We start from the raw sequence: 17,454 nt of genomic DNA, 5'->3' as shown, positions 1-17,454 counted from the left end.
AGAACTTCTTTTTTCATATTCTCCAAATGTCTTAATGTTTACATATATTTTATGTGTTGTTTCTGGTGATAATGTACTGTCTACTTATCATTTTCCCTAAATCTGTATTTTTTTTGCATTGATACTTTGAAATTAAGTGTCCTTTTTTTAGGTTTTGGTTGGTTTTCAATAAGTTGCTTTTCGTTATCGTATGTTTTGAATGTGTGTTTTGTTTTTATATGATATATAAAAAAAATGTATCAAAACTTCTTTGTTAGTCTTGTATGCTTTTTTTAATTTTAGTTCATTTATATGTTTTTGAGTTTAGTGTGAGGGCCATTTTCACTGAACTAGTATACAATTTTATTTAGGGGCTGGCTGAGGACCACCTCCGGGTGCGGGAATTTCTCGCTGCAATTTGAAGACCCATTGGTGGCCATCGCTTGTTGTCTGCTCTTTGGTCGGGTTTACAGTTGTCTCTTTGACATATTCCCCATTTCCATTCTCAATTTTATTCCATCAGATTTTTTTCCAAAATTAAATGAAATAAAAACTTGAACTTAGTGGCATTGCTATTGAAAATGTCTGTACCAAGTGCAAGATATACCAGTTCTCTGCCATGTGGTCAATTTATTAACAACTAAAAATGTTTTGACTTTGTTGGTGACATTAGCCTTGAAAATTAAATATTTTCAAATTTAAAAATAATTAGAATAGTAGACAAAACAAACTTTGGTATTTTATTTCATAAAAAGGCTCTGTTCTCCGTGGACATTAATGTTTATTGGATTCTCATTCATCGGTCAAGTCAACCTCAGTTATAGCAATGGTTAGCTTTGGACAGACTATGTCATTATTAGTTTCATTGTAGCAATATTCCCCGATGTGTTCATAGAGATACCACGGTCTTGCTGCATTTAATCCTTTGTGTGTTAAGGTGTTTGGCATAATAGACATAATAGATGGTGATATTATAGTGTTCTTCTTTATAAACATATTGATGATAGTAGGTTATCAGTCACATGCTTCTTTACATGTTAGTATGAAGTTATACATCTGAATCAACAATAAAGTGGTATATGCTGCAGTGTTAAAATATTGCTGAAGGTATTGCTTCCAATTTTAATATATGACAGGTTTCTCCATATCCTTGACTAACTAGGATATATTATGGCTATTCCTACTGGACTTGATGACACTATCTGCAATCTGCAAAATAATAAAATATAAATGCAACTACATCATCAACAAATATTGTACATGCGGTATGTTTTAAATGTAGCCAGATCAGACACTACATTCAAAAAGGGTAAGCATGCTCTTTTCATGCAATGGATATTGGATGCATACATGTATAATCTTTCAATTGAATAAGTATATTTATATGGTTAATCAGTGCCATGTGCACAGTGATAAGACAGTGATAAGACTCAGTGACAGATCCAGGGATCAAGAGGGAGTGCTGAAACCCCCCCCCAGCCCCCTCACACCCCTTTGATTGCCGAAAAAAAATCACATGTTTTTCTCTATATATATAAATTTTAGTATATTCATTATTGAATTATCATGATTATGCCAAAATATTTAAATATGCTTAAATATGTACATGTGTTTTGACATTATCACATTTTTAAGTGATGACACAGTTAAAATCTAGTACTTTTTATAAGTAAAATGTAAATAAAAAAAATTAAACAAAAACATGATGTGAAATCTTAAATTAATAAAAAAATTAATGTGAATGTTATTTGTTTGTAACAAATGAACTCATTCTGGTTTTTATTAAGTATCTATATTGAAATCAAATATTTTAATGAAAATAGAATTATAAAAACTTAAGGGAACTTATACATGTTATATAGAAAAAATGATTTTGGCATAAAATCAACAAACATGTTATGTTTTGAATTATGTATAATATAATGGGCATCTTATTATGTCCTTATAAAAAGTCACTTTGAATTTTAGCTCACAAATTTTATCTTGTTTACCTTGACCTACCTAAACTCAATTTAGAAGTAAAATTTAAAAAAAAACCAATTTAAGTTTGAAATTAATGTCATTAAACATGTTAAATGCACTTCAACAATGAGGAAAACCTATACTTTACACATGTAGCTGGCTGTATTGAAAAGTCCAGACCATAAAAAATGTGAAACGATGTAAACGATAAAACTAAGAGCTTAATTCATAACAAAACAATTACGAAAAAAACAAATATAACATGATTATACGACAACCACTGTACTACAGGTTACTAACTTTGGAACACCCCCCCCCCCCCCCCCCCCCCTCCCCCCTTTTCCATCCAACTTAAGACGGTGGTGTAACAGCCCAACAAATGAACAAACTACAAAAATCAGTAGCAATTGGCTTAACTTAAAAGATCTGTAGGAGGCACACAAACAACTAACATAAGAACAAAAGACAAAAAGAGTCAACATACATGTACATGTATATATTAAATTGTGTTTTTTAACTCAGCTTATACTTTTAAAATTACAAAGCCACTTCATATATGTGTACATTTTATAAGGACATGTAGATGCTGGTATAATATGCATATGTAGATGTTAGTCATGCTACATGCAGTATAATATCCATATTCAGACTATAACATAAAGATTCATCAGATTGGTGCTGTCAGTATAATCAGTCTGTTGAATTTAATTCATAGGTGTTGTAAATTTAACTTTAACCATGTTCTAAACATCTGATGCATACATTTTTGGGAATATATTTATGATTTGTCAATTTCAGAGAAAACTAGCTAAAACACTCTTTTTCATACTGATACTAAACTACAATTTTGTGCTTTCATCATAAAAAGTCAGTATGTACATGATAGAACATCATAATGCCATGTGTGCAGTTTGGTAAAAAAAGTGCATCTAAATTTATAAATGATTTAGAGTCAATAACATAATATTTTATTAATTTCAATGTGTACATAGATTTCTACATATGCTTTGCATATAAAAATTACAAGTAATATTTAACAAAATGAAAGTACATTTTTGAATGCATGTAATATACATAGACAATAATAGTGCATTGACTTGACATATCAACGATATAAGGATGAGGCTTAGAAACGGGGAAATGCGAGGCTCTGCCGAGCTTTTTCCCCGTTTCGGGCCGAATCCTTATATCGTTGATATGTCAAGTCAATGCACTATTATTGTCTTTATACTGCAATCTAGAAAAAAAAAATTGTTGTTTAATGTGTAAATGTTATTTATTTGATTTAAATATTGGGGAAAAAAATCCCCCTTTAAAAAGGCCTCATACCGGTATCAGGCGGAGAAATAGACAACGCAATGAAATGTACATTACCTGTTGAAACCCGCAATCGATGGTGAACGAATTCGTTTGAGTATGGACTAAAATATCAACAATAAGCATGAAACATAATGATTTATAGGTTTCAAACAAAAAATTTTAACAAGTGAAATATGTTTTTCCAAAAAATGGTAAAAGAAATAAGTTTGGGTCGTTCCACGCTTCATTGTATACATTCGAAACAAGAACAGATTGAAGAGGTCGTATGAATAATTAAATATAGTTTCGGCAACTTCTATTTAAATATTCATGAGGAAAAGTGATATCGGGTCAGTGACTGTATATGACATAGAAATATACAGTCAACGCATTTTGACTGCTCAAATGTAACGAGTGCAGTATAAATACATGTATTACATGTATATTATGCATACATGTTTGTTCTAAATGAATAACATGTACATGTAAGTTGTCAGTCACATTTTAATTTACTTTAGCTGTTGAGAAGGGTACACAGCCTGAGTTATCACAAAATTTAATGATTTAACTAAACAATTTTGTTTAATAAACATGATAAAACAATATAAATATTAACAGAAAATGTTAATATTCAAATATGTAATTTATTGGTTTTAATCTGATTTTAATTGTTCAATATAATTACCTGTATCTTGGCTGTCACCTGGGAGTTTGGTATAATTATCTTTGCTGGAAGAGCATTAGTCCCTTTTAGGCCTTTATTATGTTGGTAGCTGAACATGTACATGTGTACTGTATTTACCAAGTAAATCAGGTTTTCAGTACATGGTTTTGACACCACAATGTTTGGAAATCTTTAGAAAGAGCGTAAACCAACACTTTTGTATTTCACTCCTGTGGCATATGTTTCATCAAGGATTTGTATAATAAATACAAATCCTTGGTTTCATACATTCCCTATTTTCTTCATTTATTTGTATAAAAAGATCATCCTGCATTTACTCGGATTCATCAGATTCACATGTTTTTAATTTTAAACAGTGCCAACATCATCGTTTAGATTATCACGTTGAGAACTGTCTATCTGGGCAAGATATAATTCATCAACAATCTGTAGCTCCACAATAAACTCTCATCATGTTTATCTGTAAGTTCCGATGGGATACTTTAGCAAAATGAAACAGAACTAGCTTCAAACTCTTTCACTTTGTCAACTTTCGTTTTCGGTAAGGGAAGTCTTCTTCTTCTTCTTTCGTAATTCCCTCCTGTTTAGGAGCACTCAGATGAGACCAATAAATTATAACAGTATCTGTACATTAAAACACAATAAATCCTCTGTAAAATATGAATGAACAGTATCCTCCACCATAATGGAGTAACTTATAATATGAACAGACTAACATACGGAATCGTGATCAAATGAATATTTTGGACTTTGATATGTAAAGACAATTACGAAATACGCACACATGGTAAGCTGCATGTGATATAATTAGTGAAATGATATTGTTTTAGGCAGCGAACAAATATTTTGCAGGTGCTCTTCAACATTAACTTTACAACGTCATAGCCAAAATTACGTTTTACTGCATCTAGGCCCATTTTTTCAGACGTCGTCAAAAATGGAGTTAGTAAATAAAACAAAGTTCAGTACACAGGTAAATTTAAATATATAATTTTGCTGTTAGGAGTACGGAGGTAAACATTTTTTACAAAATTAATAAATTTGTTGTTCAGAGTACGAGTACAGAATAGAAAATTTATTGTCATACTAAATACTTATCAAAAGGTGGTACATATTAAAAATAGTGAAACGAGATATAACACAAAGTATCGACAGGCAGTAGGATCATTAGGATTTAACCTTATAATAAATATGTATCATGTTATATATAGATAAAGCAATCTCTAAATAGAAAATTAACGTGGATGTGTATTTATACATCCCAAAAACCATTCGAAAAGAATACAAATTTAGTTATGTTTTAATTTGTTGATGACCAAATTGATGTTAGTGCCAATATCTATATGCTTCTTCAAAACTCTTTATTTAAGAATTTTTAATATCAACATTGGTTTTGGTTTCTTATACTTTGTGTGTTATCCATCAGTTGGATGGGATTTGATTTTAAAGTGAATGGACGACTGATAAGTATAAAAGCTGGACTCAAATTCATCGACACAAAACTGAAAAAATACACCACAATTTCCTTAAATTTCTGAGGAATAGTTGAAACAGTGGTGACAAAGATAGGAAAGCAAGTGATCTGGTACATATAATTTAATATTGAAGTGCTTCAAAGCTTCAAGCAAACTGTGGTACATCAATATCACTTGTATATCTTTGTCCTCTTCTGATCCTGAGGTTTTTATAATATTCAACATCCTTAATGTAAACAGCAAATGGCCAGCCTTTATCGTTCCTTTAGATTTTTTTTTTTAATACTATTATAAGAATTTTGTGATTTAACTATTTAACCATGGAGGTATCCTTTGACTTTACAGTAATTAATTTTTGTAAGTAAATTATATATTCAATCAGTTTAAACATTTTATATAATTCTTTTATTCATTGAAAACAATTTTTTAAATGGTTCTTCATCAAATCTCCCACTGAGATATCTTTTTCTTGGTTGTATTTTTGGGTTGCTGCTTCATTGCATCTCCCCTTTACTCGTATAGTTTTTAATGTACTTTTTATAGACATTTTAATTATTTGTATTTTACACTCTGTAAACCTTTTGAGATAAATGATTTATTTCACAAAAACAGCATTTTTCTGCCCATGTTCATTGATTACCAATTATCTACACATACACCACTTCTAACACTGTTGTTTATCAATACTAATAAATAGCAATTAAAATAAATCTGTTAACTTTTAAGTCTTTCCAAGGTAATTAAATTTTATATTCAAGAACACTTTCTCTTATATGACCAATAAAATTAGCTATAGATTTGTCTGTATATAACTGTGAGCAAAACAGATCATTTGCCAAGCCATTAATAATAAAGAATACAGCATTGAAAAGACATATAATTTCATTCCCTACCATTAGGAAACGATCTAACTAATTTATTTTCTCTGCATTTGACAAACAACAGTAAATTGCCATACTTTTCTACAGATAAATGAAAAAAGGATCAATACATATAAAATCTTATCTGTCCTTTGACCTCTTTACAGATTGATTTTAGTCTTGTTGAAATAACAAGCATTCTGAGAGTATTGCATGGCAATACATAGTCCCCTACCGGGTAAACGTTCATTATACTGGAACAAAATGCTAACTTGTTATATAACTTGTCATGGTGTAAACAAAAAGTAAATATCATGTCAATATCTTCAAGCATGACTAAAAACAGTGTGGAAAACTGATTATATGAATGAATTTTTCAAGTCCAAGGACCATAACTCTGCACAAAATCATTAGACAGAAACAAAAATTTGAACTTGATCTGTAACTTGTCATGATAAAACTATATACCAATTATCAATCAATATCTTATAAGCATGATGAAAAAAACATTAGATATGATGTAATACAGTGTATATCTATTTTCAAATTATAATCAAATATAATTAATAGTTCCAAATATTTTTTCTTTCATTTGTCACATACTAATATAGATTTGTAACTTATCTATAAAATGTAATGTATTGAAATATATACATTAATAACAATAGATTATTATCTAATTAAAGGATTTCTCTTCATAATTTTTTTTATATATATATAGCATTCAGAAAATTAGTTTATACTTAATAACAAACAAACCTGCCAAAAAATTCTTCAAATAATTTAACAAAGAATGTCTTTTAAAAAATGAGTTATCTCCCTTTGTACAGAGATATAGTTTAACATAGTACTCTAACATAAGAAATGGTCCAGAGTTATGGTCCATAACTCTGGACTAAATCATCAGACCAGATCAAAATTCGAACTTGATCTATAACTTGTCATGATAAAACTATATACCAAATATCAAATCAATATCTTCAAGAACGAAGAAAAAAAGTGTGGAAAGCTGATTTGCCGGACTGACGGATGGACAGACGGACGGACAGACAGACGGACGGAGTACAAACCTAAAGTCCCCTTCGACTTTGTCGGTAGGGGACTAATAAAAAGATATTCAGTAGTTTTTCTTACATTATAATGCAGTGACACTGTCAGTACAGATATGTGGCATTCTGTACTGACTCTGACAGTTAAAAACCAATGACACTTTGTACTGAATCTGACAGTTGAATACATATGTCATTCTGTAAATATTGTGTCAGTTAAACTCCAATGACATTCTTTACTGACTCTGACAGTTAAACACACTCATGCCATTCTTTATTGACTCTGACAATTAAACATCAATGACATTATGTACCGATTGTGACAGTTTAACACCAATGGAATTCTGTACTGGCTCTGACAGTTTAACACCCATGACATTCTGTACTGACTTTGACATTAAACACCAATGACATTGAGTATTGAATCTGACAGTTAACCATCAATTTCATTCTGTATAGACTATGACAGCTAAACACCAATGACATTCTGTACTGACTGACAGTTTACAACAATGGTACTCTGTAATGAATCTGACAATTAAACAACAATGACATTCTGTACTGACACTGACAATAAAACACCAAAGTCATTCTGTACCGATTGTGACAGTTTAACATCAATGGAATTCTGTACTGGCTCTGACAGTTTAACACCCATGACATTCTGTACTGACTCTGACATTAAACACCAATGACATTGAGTATTGAATCTGACAGTTAACCATCAATTTCATTCTGTATAGACAATGACAGCTAAACACCAATGACATTCTGTACTGACTGACAGTTTACAACAATGGCACACTCTGTAATGAATCTGACAATTAAACAACAATGACATTCTGTACTGACTCTGACAGTTAAACACCATAACATTGTGTACTAAATCTGACAGTTAACCATCAATTTCATTCTGTATAGACTATGACAGCTAAACACCATTGACATTCTGTACGGACTCTTGACAGTTTACAACAATGGCACGCTGTAATGAATCAGACAATTAAACAACAATGACATTCTGTACTGACTCTGACAGTTAAACACCATAACATTGTGTACTAAATCTGACAGTTAACCATCAACTTCATTCTGTATCTACTGTGACAGCTAAACACCAATGGCATTCTGTACAGATTCTGACAGATAAACACCAATAACATTATGTTTTGACTTGACTGTAAGTGCTGCTCTACACCTATTGCAATTAATTCAAAATTCTGACCAAATTGAAATTTTTTTTATCAAACAAAACTGTTCAACTGGTCAGATATATTTGAACAAACTGCTGTAGAAAACCACATTCAAGTCATTAGAGTGCAAGGTGATAAAATAAAGCAACACTTACAGTCAAGTCACAATAACTAGTAAAACAGCTATGTCAATCTGTACTGACTCGGGCAGTAAAACATAATTGACATTCTGTACTGAGTGTGACAGTTTAATGCCTATGACATTCTATACTAATTCTGACAGCTAAACACCAATGACATTCTGTACTGACTCTGGCAGTTAAACATCTTTGCATTTTATATTGATTCTGTTAGTTAAACATTAATTAATCCGAGGCGGATTTAGAGGGTTTTCCAGGGGGCCTGGGCCCCCCCTTTTGTGGGAAAAATTTGGTTGATTATTTAGTGATTCACTGAAGCATGATGGGAGCGGGCCCCCTCTTAGGCAGTCAGTGGGCACCCCCCCCCCCCCCCCCTTTATGAAAATTTCTGGATCCGCCACTGTTAATGACATCCTGTACTGACTCAAGATTACAGTTGAACACCAATGACAATCTGCACTGACTAGATGTAAGTTAAACATTAATGACATCAATGTCATTCTGTTGTTATACATTGCTGTGAATGTTAAACAGCACTGACATTCTCAATCAATTCTAGTATTCATCATCATTGCAATTTGTGTTGACTATGGCAGTTACATTGTGAATACACTCGGTTGTGACTTTGACAGTTAAACATCAAATATTCTGTATGACAATAATATCCAGTTTAATATGGATTGATTGATTAATTGTTGGTGTTTAACACTGCTGTCAGTACTATTGGCTTTTTTTGGCAGACAGTTTTCATTGGAAGGAGGAAGCTGGAATGCAAGGAGAAAACCACCAACCTTCGCCAGGAAAACTGACAATCATAGTCAATTAAGGTTGGAATCAATTCAATCAAATCTGATAAAGCTACATATAAATAATCATTATGTTTGAGATCTTGAATAGAACAAATGTTGCTTTGGTCTCTGGTGGATTGTTGTCTCATTAGCAATCATATCACATCTCTTTATTTTCATATACATGTAAGAAATTATCATTATTCTGTAGCACAATTTTTTTCAATGAAAATATCAATTTTCTAGCCTCAAATGATTCTAAAGGACTTCTGACTTTTACAGGACACTAGTCAAATAAACTGTAATAATAATCTGGCCTTTGTTAGTCTTGTATGTTTTTTTAATTTTGGTTCATTTATATGTTTCGGAGTTTAGTTGGACGTTCATTAGCTGAACTAGTATACATTATTGTTTAGGGGCATGCTGAAGCCCACCTACAGGTGCAGGATTTTCGCACTGTGTCGAAGACCCATTGGTGGCTTTGGGCTGTTTTTTGCTCATTGGTCGGGTTGTTGTCTCTTTGACGCATTCCTCATTTCCATTCTCAAATTTATGAAATAACTGAGTGTAAAAAAAGCAAAGAAATAAAAGAATAATTTTGCCTTCTTTTACATGTACTTTAGGGCTAGGGGTCACTTCTACTTTAGGGTTAGGGTTCATTTTACTGTTAGGGTTGTGTTTTGGCTTGTAGTTTCGAATAGCTGTTAATGGGTAATGATGGGTTGTGATCCCTAACATTATGCTGCCCTTAAGCCCTTTACTGCATCTTAATTTAACAATTTTTTTGTACAAATATATATATATATATACAGAATTAAGGCACTATAAATATTATCAATCAAATTATACTACAGACAAACATCCTAACAACTTATAAAATATAATAATGGGCAATTACGTAGGGGAAACATCAAAAGCTTTGGCTCTGACAAATAAAGACTTTATAATTAATCTTATAGATGTTACAGACATTTAATTAATGGAAATCATGCAAGCAATTATATCGAGGAATGAGGATAAAAAGAATACAATTACAAAGACTGGACTGTAACTGACAAAAGATGACAATACACATCACCTATAAAATCCTTCTATATATCTAATCAATATCATATAAATGGTTACTTCTATTTATCTTTGTGACGAAAAACTTTTATAATATATAGTATATATCATACTTTATAATAACTCTCATCCTTTTAGTTTTGATTTCAATCACATGAACTAATAAAAAATGCAATGAAACAGGGAATTCAGTGATTATATTGATAATTTTACAAGAGGCTTACAGGAGACATAATTGATCACTTGGTAAAATTAAGCAACATTAAAATCATTAGGAAAAGTGGGAGCCAGGTATATTGTGAACAGGGTTGATCATGATCTAGGTATTGTAAAGAGGGAAATTATTGCAAAGGTTTATTTATGTCAATTTTGTGATTAAACTAGGGTATACATTTTGTACTATTACAAAAAATACCCTCACTAAAACCTGATGTTAAGCCAGATCAGAATTAGGGCAAAGAATAATGTTAAAATAAAATCTTGTAAACAGGGCTTATCGTAGAAATCGTGAAATTGTAACTCCAAAGAAAATTATTCACTTAACAGTCATGTACCAAGTCAGGAAAATGGCCATTGTTATATTATAGTTCGTTTCTGTGTGTGTTACATTTTAATGTTGTGTTTTTGTTGTGTCGTTGTTCTCCTCTTATATTTGATGCGTTTCCCTCAGTTTTAGTTTGTAACCCGGATTTGTTTTTATCTCTATCGATTTATGAGTTTCGAACAGCGATATACTACTGTTGCCTTTATTCATGATACCGAAATGAACAAAATATCAATGTTTTTTCATCAAATGAAGACGGACATAAGAGCAATTATTTGACTACTGAATTTTTCAGAATAAATTTAATGTCATTGATAAATATAAATAAGATTACATAAATTTAGTATGGTCAAATCTGGTGAAGCATGTACATTTCAATTGTCCCATACATGTAGATACAATATTTCAATAATTGATATATATTAGATTTAAAATGTTTATAATTCAAAATGAAATTACATAATAGCAACAGCTTTAGCTGCATCATTTCATTAGCTAATTATTTTCCATGGGAGATGATCAATTTTTTCTTTCGAAAAGTCTTCTATATTCAAAAGAATAATGTTTTAGGTTATCTCCCATGGAAACTTATTAACAAAGTATTGTGATTTGTCATAACATTGATTCGAAGTGGAATTAAAGTCTTATAGGATTGTAAGTATGCTTTATTTTATCACCTTGCACTTTCACGACTTGACTGTAATGATTATAAAAATACATAAATATTTGTAGTCATAAAAAAAAATCAATTATCATATGAAGGCCATCTCAAATATAATTATACTACATTACTATCAGTTAAATTGTTTGTATTTCATGACAAAACCATTTAATGGAAATGTGTTTGTGCAAATAAACATTGTCTTTTGCATAACACTAAATTATGAGCAAGATTGATAAATTGCCTAGCGCTACTGTTTTAATATAAACCAAATGAACAGCTAGCTTAATTAAGTGCAACATTCAAACAAAATAATCAATTTAATATAATTCATCTTTTAATTTACAGTAAAATGAGGTCCTTTATTATGATATCATTGCTAAAAAAACAATAGATAATGTAGATGGTCTTTACAAAAAATATTGGGGAATCATCTTAACGTTGAGCAATGCAAGCAAACTAAACAAAAACAACACCCAAACAAAATTGATTCACAAGGTTTTTTTTAATACCTGACCTGAAAATTGATAATTTAATTATTGCTAAAAAAAAGAATAACTGCATAATTTTAAACCTGTCATGATCTCCATATTCTCCCCACACTAAATCTCTAAATCTGTATCGCGGAGGCAACGGTGGTACTGTTGATAAAACATCACTTTCCATTTTTATCCACTAGGGTACCATCATTTTCAGCATCATGTATCTAGGTGAAGTCATTTATCGAATTCCTTAGCAAAACGATAGCACCGAAACAAAAGAATATTAGAAATTGAAATTTACAATCTAACAATACTTAAATTAGGAAAACCTGATCGGAAAGTTTTGATAAATAGCTTCTTCTGTGTATGAAAATTCATTTACGACGACCATTTATCAAATGAAGAGTCATTCCATAGTTTCGTTTTGTTTTATTTGTAATTTTATAATTTTTATTTTCACTTGACCTATATTTACTGTTAAATTATTGTGATTCGCCGGTTCACAGAGCAGTTATTTTATTGATTTGGAGTTGTAACACGATACTATCATGACTATTGACTAAGTGAACGTTCGTTATAGTTCACACCTCAGTCTAATGGTTATCCATGGTAAGAATATTTTGACTGAGTTTTGTGTACAGAGATCAAGTTTGAAGGAAAAAGGGGGAGTTGTCGATCATGACATGGAATAGAAGTTTCTTTTACAATTAAATATTAGCTCAAATTGGAATAGTCATTCTAGAAAATTATGTTATTATTTCCAGTGGAAAAGATATAACAATATTTGTTGTTGACAGAATAATTTTAAATAGTATAGAATATTGGTTCCAACAGCCTGAACAAGTATGGGTGATTGGGTCCATGCCCTGGGACGGGCTGGGTCCCTTTGCCCTACTTTAAACAAAATTTAATATAGCAGTATTAACACAGGCACTTGTCTTGCCCTACTTTAAACAAAATTTAATATAGTGGTATTAACACAGGCACTTGTCTCAGAAAAAAAAATTCCTATATACCTTAATATAACAAAATTAAGGTATATATGAAATTTTTTTCTGAGACAAGTGCCTGTGGGTATTAAGGTTTAGTAAACATATTCAGACATTTGTATGATCAATATAAGAGAAAATATTTATTCTCGAAATTATAAAAAAATCATGATAATATTTAAAAATCAATGTCTTGTTTTGGAGCATTAATGGCAATAATGGGCTACATTCATGACATTCTTACATTTGTTTTAATTAGAATTAACTAGTCCTCTACTGACGAAGTCGAAAGGGACTATAGGTTTGCACTCTTTCCCTCTGTCTGTCTGTCCATCCATCAGTCTTGCAAATCAGTTTTCTACATTTTTAGCTCACCTGGCCCAAAGGGCCAAGTGAGCTTTTCTCATCACTTGGCGTCCGTCCATTGTCTTAATCGTCATTAACTTTTTACATTTTGAACTTCTTCTAGAGAACCACTGAATGGAATGAAACCAAACATGGCATGACTGTTCCTTATGAGGTGCTGACCAAGTGTTGTTACTTTGTAGGTACTCCATCATCCAAGATGGCCTCCAGAGGGGACTTTGTTTAACATAGGACTCTATGGACGATACATACAAATAAAATTGAGAATGGAAATGGGGAATGTGTCAAAGAGACAACAACCCGACCATAGAACAGACAACAGCAGAAGGTCACCAACAGGTCTTCAATGTAACGAGAAATTCCCGCACCCGGAGGCGTCCTTCAGCTGGCCCCTAAACAAATATATATACTAGTTCAGTGATAATGAACGCTATACTAAACTCCAAATTGTACACAAGAAACTAAAATTAAAAATAATACAAGACTAACAAAGGCTAGAGGCTCCTGACTTGGGACAGGCGCAAAAATGCGCGGGGTTAAACATGTTTATGAGATCTCAACCCTCCCCCAATACCTCTAGCCAATGTAGAAAAGTAAACGCATAACAATACGCACATTAAAATTCAGTTCAAGAGAAGTCCGAGTCTGATGTCAGAAGATGTAACCAAAGAAAATAAACAAAATGACAATAATACATAAATAACAACAGACTACTAGCAGTTAACTGACATGCCAGCTCCAGACTTCAATTAAACTGATTGAAAGATTATGTCTTCATCATATGAATATCAGGCACAATCCTTCCCGTTAGGGGTTTAGTATCATACCATCATAACATATACAAGAAGAACATAACCCGTGTCATGCCAACAACTGGTTTTTAAATAAATGTGTTTAGTGCCGATGCAAAGACCCTATAAGTGAATCAATATTAACGCCAAAATATGCAATCTTTAATGACCTGACAACAGTATTGTAACTATATCCCTTCTTAATAAGTCTATTTAAAGGTTTTGTTAGCTTCAGAGGTGAATACTGACATTTTTGTGCTTTATAAAGAATATTTCCATAAAAATTGGATGTGAAATACCTGAGCGTATAAGAAGTCTGCATGTTGAGCTATATTTACGAATGATGTCCTTATACCGATGATAAAATTTAGTAAATGTTTTGACTAGTTTGTGATATCGAAAACCCTGGTGTAATAATTTTTCAGTAATACATAAATTTCTCTCGTTAAAATCTAAAACATTGTTACGTACACGAGCGAATCGTACAAGTTGAGATATATAAACACCGTAAGATGGTGACAAGGGAACGTCACCATCTAAAAATGGATAATTAACGATAGGAAATGAAAAATCATCTCTTTTATCATATATTTTAGTATTAAGCTTTCCGTTAATGATAAAGATATCAAGATCGAGGAAAGGGCAGTGGTCATTGTTAGTATTAGCTTTATTTAAAGTAAGTTCAACAGGATAAATTTCTTTAGTATACATACTGAAGTCGTCATTATTGAGAGCCAAAATATCATCCAAATATCTAAAAGTATTATTAAATGTGTGTATCAGATGTTGTTTCGATGGGTCTTTGCTGATTTTTGTCATAAATTGTAACTCATAGCAATACAAAAAAAGGTCCGCAATAAGTGGTGCACAGTTAGTCCCCATTGGAATTCCGATAACCTGACGATATACGGAATCTCCAAAGCGAACAAAAATGTTATCTAGTAAAAATTCAAGGGCATATATAGTATCAAAGCATGTCCAATTGACATAGTTTTTTTGTTTATTGCTACTAAAAAATGACCTAAAAGAGTTTGAACATATATATTCACATTCTGACTTTTTAAATGCCCATTTAATTAGGTGTGTGAATGTCTTCTTTTAGAGAACCACTGAATGGAATGAAACCAAACATGGCATGAATGTTCCTTATGAGGTGCTGACCAAGTGTTGTAACTTTGTAGGCGATCAATCTCCAAGATGGCCCCCAGCGGGGACTTCGTTTAACATAAAATGTAGGACCCTACATGTATATGGACAATACAAACATTGTACAAATGTCTTCTTTTAGAGAACCACTGAATGGAATGAAACCAAACATGGCATGAATGTTCCTTATGAGGTGCTGACCAAGTGTTGTAGCCAATCAATCATCCAAGATGGCTGCCAGCGGGTAGCTTAGTTTAACAAAGGACCCTATGTGAAATACATACAAAAGTCTTCTTTTGAAGAACCACTGAATAGAATGTTCCCTATGAGGTGCTGACCAAGTGTTGTTACTTTGAAGCCGATCCATCTTCCAAGATGGGCCAGCAGGGGACTTAGTTTAACATAGAACCCTATGGACAATACATACAAATGTCTTCTTTTAAAGAACCACTGAATGGAATGAAACCAAACATGGCATGAATGTTTCTTATGAGGTGCTGACCAAGTGTTGTTACTTTGTAGCAAATCCATCGACCAAGATGGCTGCCAAGGGGGGACTTAGTTTAACAAAGGACCCTATGGGAAATATATATACAAATGTCTTCTTCTAGAAAACCGCTTAATGGATTGAAACCAAACATGGTATGAATGTTTCCTTTGAGGTGCTGACCAAGTGTTGTTACTTTGGAGCTGATTTGTCATCCAAGATGGCTGTCAGCAGGGGGAGTAAGTTTAACATAGGACCCAATGGGAAATACATACAAAAGTTTTCTTCTACATGTTCTAGAGAACCACTGAATAGAAATTAAACAAACATGGCATAAATGTTCCTAATGAGGTGCTGACCAAGTGTTGTTGCTTTGTAGCCGAACCATCATCCAAGATGGTCGCTATCAGTGGACTTAGTTTAACATAAGACCCTAAGGGAAATACATACAAATGCTTCTTCTAGAGGAGCACTGAATGGAATGAAACCAAACATGGCATAAATGTTCCTTTAATACATGGTGCTGATGATGACCTTAATACATGTATCTTTATAGATTGAGATATACTGTAAACTGCAAAAATATCAACAAAAGAAGATCTACACATAAGTCAACATGAGCATGATGAGCAAAATTGTCAATTGACCAAGTGAGCTTTTCTCATCACTTGGCGTCCGTCATCCGACATCGTCGTCAGTTAACTTTTACAAAAATCTTCTCTGAAACTACTGGGCCAAATTTAACCAAACTTGGCCACAATCCTTACTAGGGTATCATGTTTTAAAAATGTGTCCCATGACCCCGCCTGCCAACCAAGATGGCCGACATGGCTTAAAATAGAACATAGGGGTAAAATGCAGTTTTTGGCTTATATCTCTGAAACTAAAGCATTTAGAGCAAATCTGACATGGGGTAAAAAGGTTCATCAGGTTAACATCTATCTGCCCTGATATTTTCAGATGAATCAGACAACCAGTTGTTTGTTGCTGCCCCTGAATTAGTAATTTTAAGGAAATTTTGCAGTTTTTTGGTTATTATCTTGAATATTATTATAGGTAGAGATAAACTGCAAACAGCATTAATGTTCAGCAAAGTAAGATCTACAAATAAGTCACCATGACCAAAATGGTCAATTGACCCCTTAAGGAGTTATTGCCCTTTATATTCAATTTTTAACAATTTTTCGTAAATTTTTGTAATCTTTTACAAAAATCTTTTCTTATGAAACTACTCTACCAAATTTAACCAAACTAAGGTATCTAGTTTAAAAATGTGTCAGATGACCCCACCTGCCAACCAAGATGGCCAACATGGCTAAAAATAGAACATAGGGGTCAAATGCAGTTGGCTGTGATCGAAATTTTGATTCTGATTTGCATTCGTCCTAGTATCTGTTGGCCCTGGGTCCTTTCGCTCTGATTTTTATTTTATTTTGTTGTCTTGTTGTATAATGCTTATTATTTGAAAAGAGTATGTTAAAGTTTGTTGAAAA

General features: G+C 32.3%; 2 protein-coding genes across 2 annotated transcripts in view; one reads left to right on the top strand and one right to left on the bottom strand.

The window, feature by feature from the left end:
- LOC127729368 (potassium channel subfamily T member 2-like) overlaps positions 1-12,411 on the bottom strand; it is a 117,721-nt gene extending 105,310 nt beyond the window's left edge. Inside the window, exon 1 of the mRNA XM_052237148.1 lies at positions 12,275-12,411. Within this exon, the coding sequence (XP_052093108.1) occupies positions 12,275-12,366 (92 nt within the window). The 5' untranslated portion in view covers positions 12,367-12,411. The remainder of the gene's footprint in view (positions 1-12,274) is intronic.
- Positions 12,412-12,653: 242 nt separating this feature from the next.
- The window catches only part of LOC127729381 (glycosaminoglycan xylosylkinase-like), a 54,340-nt gene continuing 49,539 nt past the window's right edge, over positions 12,654-17,454 (top strand). The window contains exon 1 of the mRNA XM_052237205.1: positions 12,654-12,791. The gene's annotated coding sequence lies outside the window, so the exon portion shown is untranslated. The remainder of the gene's footprint in view (positions 12,792-17,454) is intronic.

This window comes from Mytilus californianus, unplaced genomic scaffold (assembly GCF_021869535.1).
Source record: "Mytilus californianus isolate M0D057914Y unplaced genomic scaffold, xbMytCali1.0.p SCAF_2, whole genome shotgun sequence".
Lineage (NCBI taxonomy): Eukaryota > Metazoa > Mollusca > Bivalvia > Mytilida > Mytilidae > Mytilus > Mytilus californianus.
The sequence above is the reverse complement of the archived record's forward strand: the minus strand, read 5'-3'. Positions and strand labels throughout refer to the sequence as shown.